The sequence below is a fragment of the Pholis gunnellus genome, assembly GCF_910591455.1.
Source record: "Pholis gunnellus genome assembly, chromosome: 21".
In the NCBI taxonomy this organism is placed as follows: domain Eukaryota; kingdom Metazoa; phylum Chordata; class Actinopteri; order Perciformes; family Pholidae; genus Pholis; species Pholis gunnellus.
In genome coordinates this window covers 760,045-783,859 of record NC_136548.1, presented here as the reverse complement: position 1 = coordinate 783,859, position 23,815 = coordinate 760,045, and the positions used below count along the sequence as shown (strand labels likewise).

The 23,815-nt window shown below is 40.9% G+C and overlaps 1 protein-coding gene across 1 annotated transcript in view; it reads left to right on the top strand.

Moving 5' to 3' along the window:
• Positions 1–15,397, top strand: part of exoc6 (exocyst complex component 6) — a 57,587-nt gene extending 42,190 nt beyond the window's left edge. Inside the window, exons 22-23 of the mRNA XM_079183338.1 lie at positions 6,919–7,031; positions 10,683–15,397. Coding sequence (XP_079039464.1) covers positions 6,919–7,031; positions 10,683–10,809 — 240 coding nt within the window. The 3' untranslated portion in view covers positions 10,810–15,397. The remainder of the gene's footprint in view (positions 1–6,918; positions 7,032–10,682) is intronic.
• The last annotated feature ends 8,418 nt before the right edge of the window (positions 15,398–23,815 follow it).

Here is a 23,815-nt window from a genome sequence, read left to right as displayed (position 1 = left end):
CCTGGATTTATCCCTCAAACGCCTATTGTCCTTCTGACTGCTTCTCTCTGAAATCACTTTTTCAATTTTCCATAAAGCTGTTATATCTATTCAGAAAGTGCAGTTTGTGACACAGTGGTCTCTACGGTAGCTCTGACAGCTCGACAGAGTAGCAGCAGGGGGCGGGGCTAAGCAAATGGTCAATTCTGCTTAAAACTGTTTATAGCCAAGTGCTTCAACCAAGAAATAAAGAACAAAGCCAGAACGGACCAATAATTTAGATTTAGTTACAAAGTCATTTCTTTGGCTTCAGTCCGTTTCCACCGTTTTCCGCTTCACTTCTCAGCTGTCCCACACCTCACCTCTCCAACAATATTGTGTTTCACTGGCTGCTTCTTTTCCAGACTCATGTCTTTGTGTTACCTTTTCAACTTTCACCTGTCCCAAGGTTCACCTGCGCAAGAAAATTCCTATTCCCAAATACACAAGCACAAAGCCCCTGCCTCCCTTTTTGTTGTGAACACCAGTGGTATGTAAAGTGTTGCTGGGTCTCATTAACTTGTGTCTGTGCTGATTTGTTAATCTGAGCCTGAGGTGAAGGCTTGGCTCTGCATCCAGTCCAGGTCACAGCACTATACTGAGGAAGTTTGTTGAAAACACAGAAAGAAGACTGAAAAATTAAAGGGAGAATTTGCCACCTTTTATGTAGATTTCCAATAAGTGCTGCTGAAGAAATAAATTCCCCAGTGAGTGATATATCGATCGAGAAAGCTGATTTCTCCTGCTGCGGCAAGTTCGTTACAAGCCCTCTTGAGTCTGAGAAATGAAAATGTAAATTTAGGAAATATTCTTACATCTCAAATTTGTAGACCGAACTAAGACAGGCTTAACTGCCTTGTTAACTCATCGTAAAACACACTTCATTCATATTGGACAGAAACTCACAAAACCCATCTTGCTTTGTCTTTCCACTGTTCCAAAAATCATCAACTCTTATGCAAAGGCATAAAGGTGAAGGAGTCTCAGCCATATGCCAGCTTAAACCGGTGCCTCAACAGACCAGATCTAGACGGATGAGATATAGAGCACACAGCTATAGAAAGAGCTTTTAATAAGGTCCAGCAACAAGGGGATGAGGAAATATTTGGCCTCTTAATTACTCTAGGGAAGAAATGCTTTATATCAAAACGGTAGTTGTTGCATTTTATAAAAGCCGTTTTATTTCCTAACAGAAAGGTCTAAATCCTGTTTCAGTTGCCTCAGGTTCAAATTTGGTACAGCACTGATCTTGTAAAATGTCAGGCATATAGGCAATACAGGCAATAATAGGTTTCAGCAATTATTAAAAGTTTAGTACGAGTTCTACTGTAAATTTATAAACTTGGTTTTCAGAGAAATTCTCCTGGAAATCAAGATCTGCTTAGAAAATCAATGCAAGTAACATTGTCTGTATTTTCTCTATCAATTCTACCAAATCATATACTTCTTCCCAGGAAACTTCAGGGGATATTATTAGAAAATGACTGACCCAAAAAATAATTATAAATTAAATAAATAATTGTTTTGTTATTAACTGTATGTATAAAAACTGCACCTGGTTGCCAAAACCCCCTCAAAGGACCTGACCTCAGTGTTCTCAGCGGTAGCTACAGCCCTACCTGGGCCTGTTTTCAACTAAAGCTTAGTTTCCTGTGAAGCATCTCATTAGACAAGATGTGTTCATGTTCCCTTTATGCAGGCTGCCTGCTTGACATGTTAATCCTAGCCTTAGGTAAAGGGTTTGGTGAGGTTACCCAGAGGTCATCCCTTTACTTTCTCTTCATATGATGACTTTGGATTTCGTAGCTATGACTGCCTTTTAGATCGTTATCCTGGAACCATTTAGAATGATTGAGTCAAGTCAAACATTTAGGGCAACATATGTGATGTCAGTAACACACTAAAAGGTTGGTCAACATAGAAAGATTTGAGTGCTACTATTTGCTGTTGCCTGCAACAGAGTGTATGTTAATGCACTGGAGATCAAGAATATTCTACACCTCAGTGATTTAATGCACCATATAACACATATGAAACGTTATATTGTCTTTAAGAAATCAAATTTCATACATCTTGAAACTTGCTCATTTAGATTAATAGGAGTTTAGTTTTTTTATTTATTGATGGTCTATATAATAGAGATTCTGTTTCTGCTCTGCAATTTATTTTTTCTTATTGGCCAACATATACATACATATGCTAATATCTGCAGATATATCAGCGTGGCCGGTCTAGCTCTAGTTCAAACACTGGAGACACAACAGGATGCCATTCATTGTGAATAAACTGCTAAAAACTCTGCTGTAAACCCACCACCACTACTCAAACACTCAAAAGTGCCAAGACGTGGGGAGGTTTCTGCAAGTGTCCCCTTTGACATGGGATGGCTACCCATTTTTTCAAGATATAACTTTTAGTAAGTTACCAGGATTTGAAAAAGTAATCCATGCATGAAAAAACATCGCCAGAGAACTACTTTGTCATGCAGGGACAAAATCAACAGGGAATAGGACAATTATCATATACTCGCCCCCAAACCACCAGACTCCAGTCAGACAAAATGCAGTCACTTTCTTGGTTAGTCTTTCTGCTGTTCAAACCATCCCCAACTCTGGTTTGAGAGTTTGAAAGAGTAGATATAAACAGAACTAACCACTGTAATGTTTTTGTTGTTTACTAAACTTGTTTTCTGTCACATTCTAGACATTGAACACGACAAAGCAAACCTTTTTTTTTAAACTGCATATAGGCACTCATTTTAGTGGGTATTTGCATCTGTATGAGTGCCAACACCTGAAGTTAGGGAGAATAGCCTTGTCTTCCATTATAAGACAATAGCATCTAAAGAAGGGAAGGAAAGCTGAGAGGGATTTCTAGAGTTTCAGAGCACCCTGACTTAGTGTCTCAACGTAAAGGTGAAACCAAGGATTTCATGGTAAGCCATCAACTAATGTCACAGGGACAAAGAGCACACACACACGTCATTCTCTTTTTCTTCCACTCCGGCTCTTTCCGTTAATCGTAAACCTAAATTCACATCAGCCTAACCCTGGACATCCGCTGGATGCAGCTTCGTCACCTCTTGGTTGTAGATCAAATTTGTACTGATATTGTTAAGAGTTCTTTTGTCAGCATTGCTTGTGTTTTTCAGCATATTGAAAACACTTCTGTAGCTCATTTCAAATTGATGGTGGGGACAGATACTTTGTGGCCGTTGTTCAATCGTTTTAATGACTGCATGCAGCACGCCGTCGTGCTATTGTGCATATAATAAACCTATAGCATTCCTTTTCCTGCTTCACAAAGGAAGAATACAACAAAACGTTCCAATGGGTCAAAGATGAGACTAACATTTCTGCCACAAACTTTATTATAATTTACTGTTTTTTATGTTCTGGACCACTGGCAAATAAAACTTGACTGTAATTGGATTATAGCAAGTATTCAATTATGAAACAGAGTATTTTTAACATTTCCAATCATATTTACAAACTTTCACCCATTTTCCGCTGGTGATCCAGATCAAATAAATAATGCGGTGGCAGCACGCAGGGAAGGTCTTCCCACCCCATCTGTAATGGCGAGCCCAGCCACCCTGAAAGAACCATTACGGCTGTTTGTGTCCACAATCCCATTCTTCCAATCATTACCCAAAGCTCATTGCACATAGTTATTGAGAGGCGAGCCTTTGGGATTTGGAGCAAACATTCAACATAATGACTGCCAGTGGGTTTTTTTTCAGGACTTGTACAAGTCGACCTTCCACAGTGACAATTGACTACCACACACACACACACACACACACACACAGCCTATCTCTCTCTATCTCTCTCATGCCAAAAGCTGAATATTTCCCAGAAGTGTTTACCTTTTGACTCTTTAACATGACTCTGCTCGCCCAGCAGAATCCTACTAGATCCCACTGATGGTTGTCTCCACTGCATTCGGGGTCATCCGTCAGACATATGTGACAGAGTGGAGTGGAGTGGAGTGGTGTGTGAATGACATTCCCCTGGGTGGGGTTGGATATTGAGAAATGGTTCTCAAGTGGCAAAAAGGTTCTGTGAGGGTAATTACCCTCCACAGGCTGCATTGTTTTTGATATCATAGAGACAAAACATGTGCATAGAAGGAGAAAATCCTCAACTTTGTATGTTTTGATCGGGCTGCAATTTAAAATGACTTCATTATTATTAGTATTATTGTTATCATCATCAGTTATGATGATCCTTAAAGCATTGAGAACAGAACATGTCTGAATCATGTGAGCTCAGATGTTAGCAGCACTACAGCATGTTAAATGAAAAGTAACATCAGCTGTGAAATAATGTCCCATGAATGTTAACAATCAACATATACTGTAGATGTGTGAGCCAGACTGCTCCTGTCTGCACCTTTACTCTCTCTCTCACACAAACACACACACTCACGCCATAGATAAGAAAATGTACATGGTAGGGTAACCATCGGTTTGATACCAGTATACCATTACAACCCTCGTCCTTGGTTAGAGATATCTATGGATATATATGCCCTCTCATTTAGCTTTATTTTAGATTGTGGATGAGTTATCAAGACATGTTCTGGCTCTGTGTCTGGTGCGCAGGAATAAACCAAATCGTGGGAACAATTTAATTAAATTGAGGCCACGAATTTCATCTTGTGCGCACAAATGGATAAATGGTGGCCTTGATTTACTTATTTTTTCTCTCATTGGCCCTATAATCCAGATTATCTAAACCCCTTCATTTGGAGGTGAAAGTGAGCATTGGAGCCCTACCAGCTGGTGGATAGTCTCATCAATGTATCGCAGGTATATCGGTATAGACGCATTACCCAGCCAGTAAATAACAAGAACAGTCAGTAGAGGAATGCCAAAGATATGATTCAGCTCATTTAGAACTGTATTCATTACATAGTTTTCCACCAGAGAGCACAGACAAGTCCTTTTTTACACTGTGAAATCTGTTTAAAAAATCCAGAATGCATCTGGCTCTAGTGAGCGCACCTGAAGTACCTCACTGCACAGGAAAAGAGAGAGAGAGAGTGTGTGTGTGTGTGTGTGTGTGTGTGTGTGTGTGTGTGTGTGTGTGTGTGTGTGTGTGTGTGTGTGTGTGTGTGTGTGTGTGTGTGTGTGTGTGTGTGTGTGTGTGTGTGTGTGTGTGTGTGTGCGTGCGTGCGTGCGTGCGTGCGTGCGTGCGAGAGAGAGAGAGTGTGAGTGTAACTCCATTATTAGAACTGATAGAACTAAGTTTTAACCAACTGTAGTTCTCCTTCAAAGAATCATGGTACCAGCTCAGTCCGATCCTGTTAGTTGTTAGTGTTGGAGAGGGAGATGGCTGCTCGCGGCTCATCCCTTGGCTCCAGGTGAAAGAATGGCATTGTTGCTAAGCCTCTCTCTCTCTCTCTCTCTCTCTCTCTCTGTGTGTCGGAGTCTCTCAGTCAGCTGAATAATGCCATTATCACTAAGCTGTTCTTTCACTGCTCTTTCAACATGACCCAAACACCCAGCTGTTTCACCCTATGACATTAGCATACACTGTGTGTGGGTGGGGTGGGGGGGGGGTCAGCTCCATCAGGTTAACCCGGGGTCGTGGGGGGGTCATTTTGAATGTTCCTGTTCACACTTAACACTCATCATGTTAAGCAGTAGAACCCCCCCTCCCTTCCTCTCTCACTCTTCTGTTTTCTCTCTACGTCTCAGAGTGACACAGGATACACAAGTGTTTACCGTCTTCACATTATCTGACCCTGCTGCTGAGCCGGCTGGAGCCGTTCGCTCTGCTTGGTTATGATGCAAAACTAACTACAGTGTTTTTTTCCTTCAAAAACGGAGCTTTACCAAAACGGCCTCCAGAGGGCACAAATCTTCTAATGCCAGCTTGGCGTTTTCTGTGTGTATAAGGAACACTTCTCAAAAGCCCAGTGAGGGTCGGGGGCTGTGTGCCGGTAAAGTTAAGAAGGATTTTCTGTTGCCTCAACCCGTCTCTGAGATCTTTCAATTTAAAATATGGCCAAATACACAGCACAGCTGTTGTTATTTAAGTTTATTTTGTCAGAAAACGTGATAACCACAAAATAAGGTTTTGGTTTCGCTGTCTGTCTGTCGCACTCCTCCCAACACGTTGGCTGTGGGCAACTCTGTCGATTGGCAGCTGAAAAGAAGAGATTTATCTGTGTTTAGGTGTTTCACTGTAGAAAGAGGTTTTCTACTAAAACCATGTGGAAACACGAGTGCATAATAATAATAATAATAATAATAACTTCATTTATAGCTCTTTAAAAGCAAGTAACAAAATGCTTCACAAAGACTTCTAAAGACAGGATTCTAATAGAGCTGGAACCATCTCAAGTGTTACTATTTTTTCAGCCTGGATCCTATTTTTCCATGTTTTTGTGCCTAAGTGAGGAATGGGGACAACTTCTTTTTCCTTTTTTATATTATCCGTTAAACAGGCTGCAATGTATTCTTCTGGCAACAAGTCACCTCCCGTAGGATTTCAGAACGAGACTTCTCCTTGAGCGAGACTTGGAGACTAGAAGCGAGACAATCTGAGCCCGTCAGCGTCAGAAACATGGTGAAGGTTCAGCACTTTTGGGACAAAGATCCCTCTGAGCAACAGTTGAATAAGTGTAGAAGAAATGCCCAGACTGGTTAAAGAAAGGATAGGCTCACCATCAAAATGTGTGCAGATTGAAATAGGGGCAGCTTCCTGTTTCAGCATCATATGCGCAATAACGCAGCATCTAACCAGCTGGTACTGACGTGTTGCTTTAGCAAAGCTCTTCTTCAAACTTCACAATAGAAATAGAAGATTAGTGTCGGGTTGGCACACTGACCAATCACAGTTCAAACCTCTTGTGTTGTATCTGAGTGGAGTATATCTGTGTGTTCTCTAGCTCCTGGATCTGTTCATGGTGTGGGACTGGTCAACGTACCTGGCAGACTACGGCCAACCAACCTCCAAATACCTGAGAGTGAACCCAGCCACCGCCCTGGCTCTACTGGAGAAGTGAGTGCATCTGATATGAGGACATGAATACAATATTTCAACATCACTTTTTAAAAGGACACATTTGTGCAGGGCTGATGTTTTTGATGTGGGTGTGCTGGTAGAGTAAGTGAAGGGCCACCAAGAAACAAATTGTCTTTTTGAACTGAAAAGTATTAGTGCTAGGATGTTTGACTTAACAGCAGTCAGCTGGTTCCCATGTGTCGTGGAAGACCGGGAAAAGTCAAATGTCCTGGAAAATCTTGTTTTGTCCTGGATTATGATTTCAACATTCTCTTTATTTTCATTTAGCTGAGAATAAACCACTATCTATCCAATCTCCCCAAAACAGATAACATTGCCATCTGAATGGGCCAAGTTTGGTTCAGGCTCATATTAACGTTAGTATGGTAGTCCATGGACCAGAGTATTCTGGTTATGTTGTGGAAACACTGTCAACATCCCCCCACGTCACAGCACATGGTAACATTGCTTTCTTGTGAAATATAAAATGTGAAATTGGTGAGCCCGTTTGGTTCAGTTGCTATAGTTGATGTGCTTGCTAGCTGGTTTTGCCTGCCAAGCTTTAAGGGTTGCGATTCAACTCTAGGAGTGATGGTGTTGGGCGTTGTTGACCTACTTGGATAATAAAATGGGAAGCTTGGATCGAAACAATGAATGGGAGCCCAAAACAGCGGCTAAATACTGGCTGACGGTACGTTTTTACTTTGCTAGCATTCTCTTTATATGCATTGCTGCATTGTTGAGGTTAATATTAATATTCATTAATATTACCAGTAAAGCTGCTAAAGTATGGTAGAATAAACTGATAAGAGTCAGTGATAGTTAATAACCCGGGAAAATTCTACTCTTTGAATTACATTTTCATAAATTCTAAGCATGTGAGGGATGCTTTCACACCATAGACTGCACGTCTTTGAAATCAGACTTCTACAGAGAGGAACACGTTAGTGTATGTCACGACCCCCTTCTGTCATAAATTATTTTTTTATCTAGTTTTTTTATGCTCAAAAACAGGTGGCTGGAAGTGCTTCACTGGAGCATTTGTTTATACAGATGTTCTGGTGTGGGTGCTTGATGCCCATTATTTACTTTAGACACTAATAAGGAAAGATTTGGTTCCAAGACTGCTTTTGTTTCCAGAGCTAGTATACGCTCATGCTGTAGGCCGGCGTTGGACTTGAGCTGAGAGATCCTCTGACTTTGTGGTCTGACACCGTACCTTGAAAGCGTTCTAGCTTCACTTCGCATGTTGAGATGGTTGCTCTAAAGTCAGCAGAGAGGGATGGTCGCCGGTTATCGGGTTTGACAGTGCTGTTTTTGCTTTGTTTGGTCGATCTATCGCCATATTTACGGTATGTGTTGCTCAAAATCCAGTGGCGGGCCGTGCATTTTATACCTGGGCCTTCACTGCTGAAATACCACCTTATAACCACATGATGGCGCCACAGCTAGGGTTATTATTCGTTTCTTGGGCTGTAACTATATAACGTTACGTATTTGTATTAAACCGTTCGGTACGAGGCTTACAAACCGAACAATACGTTTGAATAATACTAGTGCATTTGGAAAATGCAGAAGCTTAAATTGTAGGAAATATAATGTTTTCTGCTCTCACTAGGAGACAGCGGTCTGTGTGACCTCTGAACCGGAACAAAAACAGCTGTGCCCCGCAACTGTTCCGGGAGGCTAGGCTAACTAGCTTAACGGAAAAACAACAGCAGTAACGCGCATTCTGCCACACACTCAAGGGCCATTCAGATATTAGATGTAAAAAAACGAACCAGTTGACTTACCAAATGCTGATCACATCCTCTTTTCTTTGTTGACAAAGAGTTTAATCCCACGGTTAAATCCCAACTCACAAATCCGTTTATCTTCCAGTTTCAGCCATTGAGTGTTAAAAAACAAAGCTAGGTCAAATTTAAAAAAAATCTACACCAAGCAAAATATAAAAGATATAAAAATATCATAATTTCATTCATATATTTCAATATGAACTCTTACTACTTGACTAAGCCTCTGCTGTAAATTTCGTTTCAAAATAGTCACGTGCTCGCCCACTGACCAATCACAGCACAGAATCTCACTGCAGCGCTGCTGCTAATGCTGATGTAGCTGTAGGCCAGCAGGCCACTCTGGCGCGTCCAAGAATCTCAAACTAAAGATCTGATTGGTTGAAGACTATGCCAATCAACAATATCGTCTCCATTCACTTAACCTGTACATGGAGGCACTGGTGAGTCTGCAGGCCTGGGGCCTCTCTTCTACCCAGAGACACAGAGGTGAAATCTGATTGGATAAAAGCTCTACTTAAAACAAGCTGCACTGGAAGCAGAGCAACTGAGGAGCACAGTAACTGTGCAATGAGAAAATAAGATAATGGGAAAAATATTTTTATAAATTATAATACATGTAGTGTATTTAAGAAAAAATATTAAATTATAAAATAGTTATAACTTTGTGATTCTGTTTAGGCCAGCAGAGAAGACTTTGCAGGCCCTGACGGCCCGCCACTGTCAAAATCACTTTATCGTCCACTTGGTGTGGAGTTAAAGAGAAAATTAGGTTTTTTTGAAAGTTAACAAAAAAAAGGTTCTAAGTTTCTAATGAACATTGTACCACCATCTTTCACATTAACAGCCCTTCATTACAATAACTCTTGCTTGTAATTTATGAGAACCCTATGAATTTGTCTTGTTTTGGTTGAATCGTTGCTGTTCCCCTAAATCTCCTTCTCTCTGCTGTTTTTCTGCTGCTGCTGCTCAGAGTCTACAGGGGGTAGGTGCAGCTTCCTCACTGCTTTCTGTTGCTCTTCTCCATGCATGCTCTGATAATCTCAACATGGTTCTACCTCCTCTATAGTATAGAGCTGGTCTCTGTAACTTGGTATAATAGTGACTTAAGGTGTAATGTTTTTGACCTTGAATTTAAGTTATTTCCTGCTTGAACCTCATCACAACTTACTTAATCAGCTCAAACAGAGAAGTTTAGAAAAACCTTCAGAATATAGAGAGGAATGAAACTGTAGAGTTTGGTGTATGTAAGAGCTACTGAAGGCTGACTTTTGGTGAATTTAGGAATTAGATTCAGAAAGCAAGCTGAGTGAAAACTCTTTGAGTGCTGAAATGAGGGACACTCTGGGTTTTTAGTTTCAGAAAGAGAGGGAACTGACCTGCTCATATAGTTTACATGCATTAATATCTTTACGTCCGCTGGATTCAAATGGAGGCCCTGTCTAGGCACTCCATTGCTGAGGAGCTCAGAGTTAAATGAACAAACTTCGATCAGCAGTTCTGGAATGGAGTTTTCATCCGAGTTCAGGCTTAGGCTCAGTTCGTTAGTCCTGCTTTCTGAAACAGGGCCCAGAGTTTGTTTTAAACATAACGCTTCAGAAAACATGTAATACAAAAATAGTCTTAATATAAATAATCAACTGGGAAAGTTTTATGGCGATATCTGTTAGTTAAGTAAAGTAGCACCCTAAATGTGTCCGTCTGCAAAAGAAAAGTCTTTCATCTTCACCAGTTGAGAAGTTGTTAGTTTATCCTGCCAATCCAGATTGAATTCTGATGGCAACAGGCAAGTGAGTACATCACTGAGTCATCACAACCTGTCTCTTAGACACTCTCTGTCTCTCTTTCTATACAGGATGAAGGACACCAGTAAGAAGAACAACATCTTCTCTCAGTTCAGGAAGAACGACAGAGACAAACAGAAACTGATAGAGACTGTGGTCAAACAGCTGAGGAGCCTGGTCAACGGCATGTCCTCCTAAACACACACACACACACACACACACAGGAGAGACATGTGCGTCACAGTGACATGCACACACTGAACTGCCAAGATGCTCACAGAGGATGGAGATGAAGTGATAACATGGGGGAATTCACACACACACACATGGACTCAAAAAAAGGGACAGATAGGCCGCTTATACACACACACAGACACACATAAAGGCACAGTAATACACTCACTGTACAAGGCATGCAGGGAACACACACTAAATACTCAATGTAAATAACACACACATACTAAACACTTTACTGGACTCTTCACAGGAACAGTAAGATGTTTGTAAAGTATTTTTAATGGCTGTGATGAGACAAACTATGTTTTGTACATTGGTGAGTGTAATGATTGTATCTGCAGAGGGAGTGACGGGGACAAGTACTGGGACAATGAGGTCAAAGGTCAATACTCTGCACCGCAAGGGAATGGGAGAAAACCCGTTATACATTCAACATGTTAACACTTCTCCTCAGAGCTCCATTAGAGCTCCTCTGTCCTCATTGATCACTTTGTGTTTATCAAATGTTTTCCGTACAAAATGTTTTGTTGCACTGCATATTAGGGCAGTAACAACTAATTGATTAAACCGATTCAAATAGATGATAAGAATTTCATGTAGCACTTGGCAGAAATGTCAGCATGGATTAGTTATTGTAATTCACAACACGCTGTGGCACCATCACGTAGAGCGGGGGCAGTAAGACAGCCCATAGGACGAATCACAGGAAATGGCGACAAATTATCTCCGTTATCTCTGAAGTAAGCATTTGAAAAACGGCAGAGGCAGACACTAACAATAGAGCGAAGTAAAGTGCAGAGGCACCATTACAGATTCTACTTTAAAAAACAACGAAACGGGCAGAAATAACAATAACTTGTGAGGATCAACGTAGCAGGGCCCCAGATGAAGCTGTTTACACCTGGCTACATTGGTCTATTACAAAAACAGAAGGAAGGTATTAATTAAATAGGTACATTTAAGGAATACCTAAAAATTGGTAAGTCTAACACAAATTACACGCTAATTAGCTTAAATCAGGTCAGCGAGTGTATATCGTAACGTTAAGGCGTTTTGGGAATATTTCATGCCATCAGTCAGGTGTCCCTCAGTGTGTGGCTGCATCCTCAATATCCAATTATTGAAATACATTTTTGTAATTTCGCATTTTACAAGAAGACAAATAATACGTTTTGTTTTATGAAGAAATGCTGGAAATAATAAAATGTAGCTTTATTGTTTTTATGCGTTTAATAATCGATAAATCAAAGTAATAATAGATTGATCGATTATCAAAGTCGTTGTTGGTTGCAGCCCAGTTCAACTCATTGTCCCAATATGTCGACTGTTGTCACTGTGTAGTGATGCTGAGCTCATAGATGGATGGATGATGACGTCTCAAAAGACTGATGTTCATGAAAAACAGTGAGGCTTTGCTGAACTCCTTGGTGACTTTGCTTGCTGTTTGTCTCATTTTCTGCCTCACATGGAGCATTTAAACCAAGCTCCTGAGGCAGAGCCTCACAGGGACTGAGCATGGAGGATCTTTCACACCCAGATTGTAGTTTAAATAGTCACATGTTCTCTGCACACCAGAATGTCAAAAACAAGGGTAGAGATCTGAAAAGTGGCTTTTTAAATGATTTGGTCCATCTTGGACAACACAACACACCAATTTCCCAAATAATGCAATCTGTTACAACAACGCACATATTCATGGAGACATAAGCCTGGTCATCGCAGGTTGTTGTACTGGATTGTATCAGACTGCACTGGTGGTCAGCAAAGGCTCCAAGGAGCTGATGAGGGTTTTGCTTTGGTGTCATAGTGATCACTGCATGAGGCATCTTAATGGAGGGTTGATGTCACCATGTGAGAAATTGACCACAGTCACAGGAAACTGATCTGGTGCTGACATGCTATCAGTATCTGGATACGTTTGGCGTAAATGCAAGCAAAACACGCTGTCATGGGAAATTATTGTAGGTTCAATGTGGTACAATCTCAGCCAGGTGTAAATGACAATTTGAGGGTTTTGGAAAAGATAAAATCTGAAATCAGACGGGCTAGCACTAGTGCTAGCAAGATTTTCCACTGGCTCTGATTACCTTATTAAATTTAGATTATATTCCTTTTGTCCTCACAGCATCATTTTCATCATTTGTTTTCATGTCTACAAGGGAGCAGCTCACAATTTACAACAGCTTCCTACGTAGACACCAAGTGTAGTGTACACTCTCCTATTGCTTTAACAAGCTTAATAAATAAAGTTTGATTTTAATAAATAAAGTAGCCCACTTAGCTTATATTTAATATATTGTATTATGTTTATGCCTCTTGACCTCCATCAACAACACCAAAGTAAACAATACAACCGTAATAGTGTGACATAACTGTAACTTTAAGTTAGGTAACGTAACGTTGAGCAGCAAAAAAATGCTTATAGTTTATCATTTCAGCTAAAGTTAACGTTAGTTTGCTAACAACATTATCATTAGCTATATAGCTAGCTAACGTTGGCAAACTCATAAGGTTAATATGCGTACACTCGCAGCTATGCCAACAACCAGATACAGATCACATGTTAATGGGGTCAAACGTTTCAACATCCACAGACCAACTGGCTGTCATTGTTACTCTGATGACCATTACCTGTCCAAGACTTTAAAAGAAGTTTGTTTTCCACCCAGTATCACAGCTGTACTCATTCATAGCAGCCCAGCAGCGTGGCTGTGAGGGTGGTCGGGTGACATCACGGTGACATCACGGTGACATCAGTGCATGCCCTCTTCCTCCCTCTGTAAATCCTGTCAGTTGTAGGGTTAGGGCACTATTTAGTGACGTTGACTGCAGTTTTGTCTTACAACCCACTCAAACTACTTGATTCACGCTTACAAGAAAACAAGGCCCACATGGCAAATTATGTTGTTGGTGATTATATTTACATATATATATTTAAAAGTTTAATAAATTGCATTCTAAATTCTTTTTGTTCCTCAGGGTGAAATGAAGCTTTAGAATCTTATAACCATGTATATTTACAAAGCACAGCAATAATGAATTGGCGGCTTTACAGCCTTGCAGGCAGGTTGATGCTTATCTAAAACCTGCACATGACTATTGATGACAAACATTTTGTAATGAGACAGTTTCTATTCTATTCTGTTTATGTTTTGGGTCTGTGCTCCTTTTTCAGCAGGCAGTTTTGCACTGAAAGTTGAATTCTTTTTTTTGCCTTTTTTTGTAAATGCCAATGTATATACTGCATATTTTGTAAAGAAAATATTGCAGCAGTCTGTCTGCAACAAACATAATTGGAGGTTGACACTGTAATATGTACCTCCATCAACACCTAGGTAAATATGTAATTAATAAGAGTTTGCGTTTGTTGCTTACTTGGTGAACACAGTACAGTGTGAGGAGCTCAGTGATTTTTGTTGGTACCTTCTCTCCACTCATTTGCATGGTTAAGATATGAAAACATAACTATATTATATTCTAGCATAGACCCTGTGTAATATTCCAATATGTAGTAGTTAAAGACAGAGTTCAACTAAATGCTCAAAGATGTTACCCAAAATATAGGACCGATCCAAATTCAGTTGTAGTCAAAGGGTCTCTGTGCACACTCCTGTCTGGGGTTCATCTCGGGTGTAAACTGGTGCTCCTAGTTTGGAGTTGTGCACAGGGCCGTGCATTCATGTCCAATGTTCCATAAAACAATGACCAAGTCTCAAATAACAGCTGGGCCAGGCCTAACAAATAATAGCCCGTGAAGAAACATTGAGGATATTGCAATGCCTCACATTTTCACATCACTAATTCCATCAGTTCAACAGTCATGTCATAATCACCACTCTCTCTTTCTACCACAAATACTTTCTTTCACTGCTTATTTCCAGTTGTTTTATTTATTTACTTATTTCAAGAACTCTTTCAGTGCTACATTTGAGGAAACAAATACAATGTTTTACTAATGCATTCAAGTCTGCCACCGGCCAGATACCTGGATTAACATGAAGCAATGAATTATCCTCATGTTCATAGAAAGCGGAGTCCATTTCCTTCAGAATGTATTTGCTGTTGCTAATTGGTTGTATATAGATGTAACAGAGTTTTATCATATGGGACGATTTACTTTAGAATTCTGAATAAAGGCCTGGCTCTCTGCATTTGAAGTAAATGTTTAAATATATTTTCATTAGTATACAATGTGTCACATAAACTCGCATGTGAGACAACAAAAGAAAACGTGTGAATGCGCTCACAAAACTCAAAATGAATCAATCTGTGGTCTTTTGATTTAGCAGCATTTCAACAGGTTCCTGGTATAATGGCACAAATCAAAGTTTTTCATAATGCCGCTTGTTTGCCAATGATTATTTCGATGGATTTAAAGATAGTGAGGTATTTTTTGCCTTCCACAGCAGTGGAGAGAGGGTACATTTTGATATCCAAAGGAATCCTTGCTTTACCTTTGTCATTGTTCTCAGTGAGACACCCTGACTGAGATGGTGTTTTCCTAAATTTGGTGTTTTTATTTTGTGTGCTGTAATAAAAGTTTATTCAACAATAATGTGTGCTTGACTGATCAGTCTGTTTGTCTGTCCAGCAGCTTTCTCTTCAACAAAATGTAGCCAAGCGTCAATCTCCGGGTCTGAAAAGTGAAGCTAACGAGCAAGTGTTTTAAAACCTGCATTCTCTCTAGTGGCCATCAGGTGGCGACTCCTCTGGTTGTATAGAAGTCTATGAGAAAATGACTCTACTTCTCTCTTGATTCATTACCTCAGTAAACATTGTAAACATGAGTTTATGGTCTCAATCTCTAGTTTCAAGTCTTCTTCAATACAGCAGGATGTTCATTTAGTAAATGATGGTCCATTTAGAGTCAAACAGACCATAAAGAGGAGCATGCTTTAGGGCGGGGCTTACTGTGATTGACAGGAAGCTAGCGCGGCGTTGTCCAGTCTAGGAGTGTTCCCTGTTTTTGTCTTAGAACTTTAATCCTTTCAGTGTATTCACTGGTTTGGCTCGTTTGTGTTTCCAGAGACATACGTAACTTAGGTTGAGCAATGTTGGCACAGTTTTCATCCAATCCACTCTTTGTCCTGTCTTTTTTTACTTACTTACTTTGAAGCTCGGGTTTCTCATTTGCATTTACCACATTTAAGCTATACAACCAGGCGGCTAACCTGTTGTTAATTAATTCATTAAATAAGGTAATTGAGAAAATGTTTTTAATGCGGGTGAACTGACCCTTTAAAGCCACTGAGTGTGCCTCATCTTTAAATGAACCACCAGTCTCAACCTAGTTATGGGTGCTCTACCCCTCCCTCTTCCTCTCTCTCACACTCACACAAAGACAGAAGCGTCACTTGTTCTGTGAAGGTTTTCTTGTCATCTTATATCTCACCCTCGGAGCCTCGCTGTGTCCCACCGCGCACACGCTAACTGGGAAACAGCAAGTGAACTTTGGCCCGGGTCAGCGCTTGAATGCGAGGATCCCTGTCGCCGTAGATGTAATGAGGCGAGAGACATTTGGAGAGCTCTATTATCACTGGACAGCAGCCACCCTGCCAACACACACACACACACACATATTGACAGAAATGTGTTTGTTTTCCCCATAGGGTTACTAATACTACACTCAGATCTACTGTCTTGTTACATTCTTCCACTGCTCTTCTCGAACATTGTGACCCTTCTTTCACATACACTTCCTCCATCTGTGAGGTGGATTTGCCTCTCAGCGCTCACCAAACACACCCACAAACCACAACTAATCACAAATGCTCAGGATGATGCATCTTTGGTCCAACTGTAAGGTCGAAGTGTAAAAGTTTATCATCAACTTTGTAAAAAGTCCGGTTTGTGCTGATATTTAGGAGAACTCATGGACGGATTATGAGACATTGGGCCCCGAGCACAGACATGTGAAGGGCCCCCAACCCTCCAACATAAGAACAAGAGCCACAGATTCAGAGACATCTTTCTGTTCTTTTTTTTCATTTGATGTCTCTTTTTTGGTGACATTTTGTGTCTCTTGGAATTCGTTTTTCATGTCTCTTTTTGGTCATTTAGCTAAACTTTGTAGATGTTTTGTGTCTCTGTGTGTTCGTATTCTGTCTCTTTGAGGTTATTTCTTTTAGGGGACTTTTCTCTTGCCATTGTGGCCCCAGTGCTTGCTTGTGGGGAAATGTTGGGTCTCTATAAATCCTAGAGTACGGTCTAGACCTGCTCTATATAGAGGTGTCTTGAGATAACTTCTGTTAGGGTTTGACGCTATGAATACATTGAGATTGAATTGAGACATTGTGTGGTAGGAGGGATGTTTATTTAAAATAACATTTTGACAAAAGAAAGCACATACTCTCTGTACTCTGAAACCAAGGTTCTCATGACCTCAGCAGCAGAAAATGCAGTTTTGCAACAGCAATGATTTGTCACAACTAACAGTTTTCATCACATATAAATATTTACATGCAGATGTCATTTATTTCCCGCTTTGCCTTAAGTTGTGGGAAATTACATTCTGTCTGATTTGCGCCAATCAGACTTGACTTATTTGGTTGGTTGTAAGAGAGTATTAGGTTAAATCTGCACTTTTTAATGTAACTCTTCCTTTCCTTTTCATTTTGTGTTCAGTTCAATATTCAATTAAATAAATGGAAATGGAAATAATTTTTCTTTAATTTTTTTATCCAACAAGTAATTGAATTCTTTAAGTATATTTTACTGATAATACTTCTGCACTTGTAGATAGGTGACATTGGAATACTGGACTTTTACTTGTAATGGAGTATCTTTTATTTAAACTACTTTTACTGAAGCAAAGGTTCAGAATACTTCACTGCATGCCAACGTCGTATTGGGCCATTCAAGGTAAAAAAAATGTAAAAAGCCGGATGACGGGGGAAACAATCTGAGAAAGAACTTAGTTAGAAGTTGGAGATATAGTCAGAAATTTAGGAGAAAACAGCTCGCAACTTTACAAGAAAAAAAACATCTTCAATATTCTCTGAGATTATAAAATCATACATTTGAGAGAAGAAAACTGTGTGTGCACTATTAAACTGTAGGTGTGATCTGACAGGGTGGAATAGGATACGCCACACAGTCCAATTATCTGATTTAAAATATGTTAATATTATTATAATATATCTTTTAGGCCACATGGGCAGCTTGCCAGCCTTTACTCACAGCCTACAACAGTGATGCTTTTGCATATTTATATAACCTATAACCTTTTAAATATTCACACAAAGCCCACACGTAAAATAGCGGTTATTTTATGCATTTTGAAGTTCACCACTAATAATCCAAATTACAACGTGTGATCATGATGTCACACCGGCTCCCAGGAGTAGCCTTGATTAAAAACAAACCTGGATCTCAATTACAAACAATTTTAAAGAGCAAACATCAATGTTGAGCCGCTGCACGTTTGCACTCTGAATAAATTATGTGTGGGTGAAAACCAGCAGACATTACGTTCCTGTGTCGAGGCATTGTGTGAGGCGGGGGGGCATCCTTCCTGCAAGTCAGCAGGAGTGACAAGTATTCTAGAGCAGGGATCAAACACTTTAACAAGGCAGTAAACAGCTTTCACATTCACTTCAACAATACAGCGGGCAGACAGGGGAGGAGGAGGAGACCCGGGAGCACATTGACATGGTCTGACCTACACATGTACCAGTATCATAGTGACTGTATCTCAGTCTGTTTTATCTTCTCATAGCCATTGAATCCTTCCATCTATAAAAGGGCATGAGATTAAGAGCGGGAGGTCAACACAGATGTGCCAATCTATATAACAATAAAGGGTTTGATCATTCACAGAGATGAATTCAGCATTCTCCCCATTTCAGTTGCCATCCAGTGTTTCCCACTGGGATGAATGCGTACTGGATGTCTTATTTAAATATTAAGTAAATAGGTAATGATGAACGGAATGAGGCCTGGAGACCAGCTCATTCTATCTCTAAGAATGTTTCCTTTGAAACTAACTTGACTTGAAAACACACTGGTGTCTCTGGACCACCAGCAAATTATGGAGGCATGGTCTAACCATTTGGCACTCTAGTTGTTGGAATTGCTTTTTCACTTACTTCTATTGAGTTTCTACAGTGAGAGACAAAGAATGATGTCAGTGGACAAACAGCGAGTGACCCCGTGCTGAACCAGCAGCCTGACACTACCTCTGACCTCCTCCTGCTGGGAATGCACCGCAGATTTGCACCTCAAACTACAAATCCCAGAAGTCAAGAAGAGTTACCAAGTTACCATAAAGTGTGTTGTAAGCCGGTGTTAATGCAGGCCTACTTAGCTCGCACCTGGCTGCGGTATTCTTCATCATTCATCAACAAAAGAGCGATGACAGTGATATCAGGGGAGACGTATCATACATATTGATTGCCTACTTGGCAGCATCGACTCGGGGACCCTGCAGTGCTGGCATCGTGACACTGGGCCACCTGAGACAAACAGACGGATTGGACTGGAAGACACCACGGCAGTTGTCAGAGGAGTCGTGTGTGTAATCTCTAAGACTTCTGGAGGGGCTAAGAACGTTACCGGTGCTGAAGGCTGGCAGGACGAAGAAGCAAAGCTGCTGTCCATTGCCTCTCCAAGCCTGGGGAATTTGAGTGCATGAAGGAGAAGGTTTTACATGCAGCACTAGTGAAAGCTCAGAACCTTTTCCCGGGTACAGAACTTTGAATCTGCCCAACTCCACCGAGTTTGAGTCGGCTGATACGCCAGGAAACGTGACATGAAGTAGCGGTTCCATGGGCGAGACGAACACCGTTGGCACATCACGGCCTCTCTTCTCTACTCTTCTCCAGCCTTCCTCATTTGTGTCTGTAACCGTAACGTAAAGCTCCGACAGCCTCCTCTTTCAAAAACATTGTGAATCTTCAACCCTTATAAGTAATCTAAAACATTTGCAGAAATCCTCCAGAGTAGACGGCGGGTCTGTACGGGACAATCCTTTTGCTGTTTAATTATTTTAATTTTTTCAAATTCTCCCTCTCTCCATTTCTGTTTCTCCCTTTCCCCCTCTCTCTGTTTTCTCTCTATCTCTCTTTCTCTCTCTCTCTCCCTCTCTCTGTTTTCTCTCTCTCTCTCTCCCTCTCTCTGTTTTCTCTCTCTCTTTCTCTCTCTCTCACTCTCTCTGTTTTCTCTCTCTCTCTTTCTCTCTCTCTCTCCCTCTCTCTGTTTTCTCTCTCTCTCACTATCTCTGTTTTCCCCCCCCCCTCTCTCTCTCTCTCTCATTATCTCTGTTTTCTCCCCCCCCCCTCACTCTCTCTCTCTCACTATCTCTGTTTTCTCTCTCTCTCACTATCTCTGTTTTCTCCCCCCCCCCCTCTCTCTCTCTCTCTCATTATCTCTGTTTTCTCCCCCCCCCCTCTCTCTCTCTCTCTCACTATCTCTGTTTTCTCTCTCGCCCCCTCTCTCTATCTCTCCCTCCCTCTCTGTTTGATGGACAGTGAACTTGGTTGAGCGTGAGAGTTCACTGAGATGTCAGGGTTACAAGCAGGTCAGCCAGTGTGTGAGCTGGGGGAGGAGATACAAACATGTGTGCCTCTGCACTTGTGCTGAATGCGTGCTCTCTGTAGGTGTGTGTGTGTGTGTGTGTGTGTGTTATGATAACAGTAAACACATTAACAGATGTCATGGTGAATTTATCAGCTGTGATAGTTCTAGAACAGACACGTGCTGCCTGAGCACAGATGGAAAGTAACTACTTACAGCTACTCGTGTACTTTATTTAATACTAGTTTTATGTTTCTGATAGGTGAGCATTTGTTTTGATATATCTATACTGTCGCTCACTTCATACAATGTAGCTCTACTACTTTCTATGGAGACTAATGTTTAAACTACGAAATACATAATACGCTCATATGATACATTGCTGCAAACTATAGGTTTTCCCGATAGTTTTGGAAATATGTTGCTACTTTTAAAGAGGTTTCCCATTCTGATATTTCTACTCGAGTAAAGGATTCGCACTTTTTCAACCACTGGTGTACTTCATCTTAACCTCAGGTGTACTGAATGATGCCCCAAATCTGACATAAGGCAATAAAAGAGCATCAGACAAGACTAAAAAGTAAAACTGAATACATTAGTTGATAACACAGTTAAAGAACTAAAATAGAGAATACAAGGAAATGCAACACTTTATACTTTTCCTCAACCTTCAGTGTTTGCAGAATAGAGACCATGGTGCAAATGATGTTTGTAGTGATGGTGGTGCTCTGGGGAAATATAATTATCAGGTCATTAAAATCAAATGGGTTCATCCTCTGGGGAATGTGAACATGATCAGTAAACGAATTACAAACTGTCTGTTAGATTATGAGATGTGTGTGAAGGTGACGTGTGCTGCTGTTAGAAATGTCATAGAATGTAAAGGTTCATCCCCTGGGGAGCATGAAAGTGCTCATCTCACCGCATTCTGCCAATGAGATGATATGATATTTCTAGACTATAAGGGAAGCTTTTGACCTGACAATGAGGCAGGCTACATATCTCAGAGTTTACCTTTACGGTCACAGTATGAATTGTGCATGTGACCGCAGTGAAGGTGTAGATTTCTCCAGCAGCGTGCAGCAGCTGATCAGCATATTTACGGTGAGTTTATGGAGCAGCATGGTGAGGTGTAGACTCAGGAATCATTCTCCACACTTGAACCTCCCTTCGCCCGCCCACTCGCTCCCCTTCCCCTCCCTGCTTTATCACACCTGAACAGCAGAATCCTGTTTCACACATTCACATTGTGATGAGAAAATCTCGCCAGCTCCAGCATGACCAGCTGGAACCCATTCACCCTGAACATGCATCACCCACTGCTGTCTGTCTGAACGCAGAGGGTAAACAGGGACTTGTACATTAATATTGTTGTTGAACAAATACGTTTGTCATGAAATATTTTGTATTTTAGCGCTAGACCTTTACTTTTATCGTTTGGTTCAGAGTTGTCAGAGCTCATCTCTGTCTTTTAAGCCCCTAACCCTCCCGTCAATCAGATGAAATACTGTATCAAACTAACCGTATTCATATTAAATGCTTTGCTGTTCTCGACTGTATTCCACTCCCTACACAAGTGCAGACCATTTGATTTACTTTGATTGTTTAAGTGTTATATATTTAGTTATTTGTTTGATTATATTTCCTGCTAATTTTATTAGAATAGAGAAATCTCTTCTAATTAAAATCTCTATAAAAACTGGAAACATAAACTATTTGCCTGCTCGGCACCAGTTTGCAGAGTTCCTTCCATGAAACTTTATAGGAAAATGTTCAGGAAGTTGCCGTCTCTTCTCACCGGGGTGAACTTCGGGGCGCTGTCTTTTAAAAAAACAACACAACAACATAAGCACACAGTCAGCCAGAACAGCCAGATCCATCCATGTAGAGCAGGGGTCTCACACTCATCTTCACTCTGGGCCACATCAGCATCACGGTCGCCCTCAAAGGGCCGGTTGTAAATGTAAGACTGTGTAACTGTAACTACTCCTAATATATTGGTAAATAACTGTCTCTGCATTTGATTATCGTTTATTCAAGTGTAACAATATTGTACATGCAGTTATATAAATGTAAAAATATATTTAAGCACATTTCTGTTATAATAACTTAAATCCTTTTAATTTAGGATTAAGAAACACACATTACTCTATCAAAGATCAAACTTTTAAAGAAAATAGCAAAGACAAATATCAAACACAACTTATTACAATAACTTTGTTCAATGCTTAAAATCCTTTCAAGGGTGCGTTTGCACAATCCCATGTGAAGTATTTCATGTGTTGTAAAGCCACGTTTAAAGTAGTCTTCAATGTACTCACAATACATTTATATGTCAAATGTAGGGTAACCAGCCAAAGAGCTGCTTCTATGACTGTTGTGTCTCATAATTATGACTTTCTATCTCATAACTTCGACTTTCTATCTCATTATTTCGTCTATGGGGATATTTTTATTATCAAGTCTAACTTTTAATTGGCCTTGAGTTTGAGACCCCTGATGTAATGCGTCGTTGTAAGCAGCAGCAGCCAAACTATCTCACTCTGACAGACCCTGCCACGCACACACACACACACACACACACACACACACACACACACACACACACACACACACACACACACCTACCTACCTACCTAAACACACGTCCTGTCGTTATGGCAGGTCGTAAAAAGAAAAAACAGACCAAATGCAGAGTGAGGATGTGGTGGCTCGGCAGATGAGCGCCTTCTCGCTCTCTCTGCTGCGGCGTAGCCCGGGGATAACCTTGCCTGCCTGCGCGTGCGTGCGAGCGAGCACGTGTCTCCGCCCGTCTCTACTGACCCAAGTTTGAACCCGCTGAGAGATATCATTTTTATAACAACACACACACACACTCAGGAGGGGAGAGAGAGAGAGAGAGAGAGAGAGAGAGAGAGAGAGAGAGAGAGAGAGAGAGAGAGAGAGAGAGAGAGAGAGAGAGAGAGATAGAGAGAGAGAGAGAAAGAGAAAGGAAGAGGGTTCAACCTGAAAGCGGACTGAGAGCAGAGGGGAGTGTCAGATCGTCCTATTTTTATAGTGATACATCGTGAAGGCAACCGGGGCGGTATGAATAATGACAGCCACGCGGTGAAATCTGTGTGCACCCTCATCAAATCATTCAAAGTGTGTGCGTGTGCGCGCGCACGTAAAGTGAAACTAAACTAAATTAAAAAGTCTCAGTTGAATGGTAGCAGTGAGAGCCATGGGGAGAAGGATTAAGACATTCTTCTTTTCCCATTTGCTGAAGCGGCTAAAAAAAGGTGCTGCTTAAAAAGTGTTTTGCTCCTGAATGCTGGCCGCCCTGCAGGCATCATTACTGATCCCACAAGCGGGGCTTAAGCCAAAGGTAATGAGAGTGTAAACTAGCCGCCGTGTTGCCAACAAAGGCGTCTCGGGACGCGCTCCATTGTCTCGGAGGGAATCGTCACCTTTC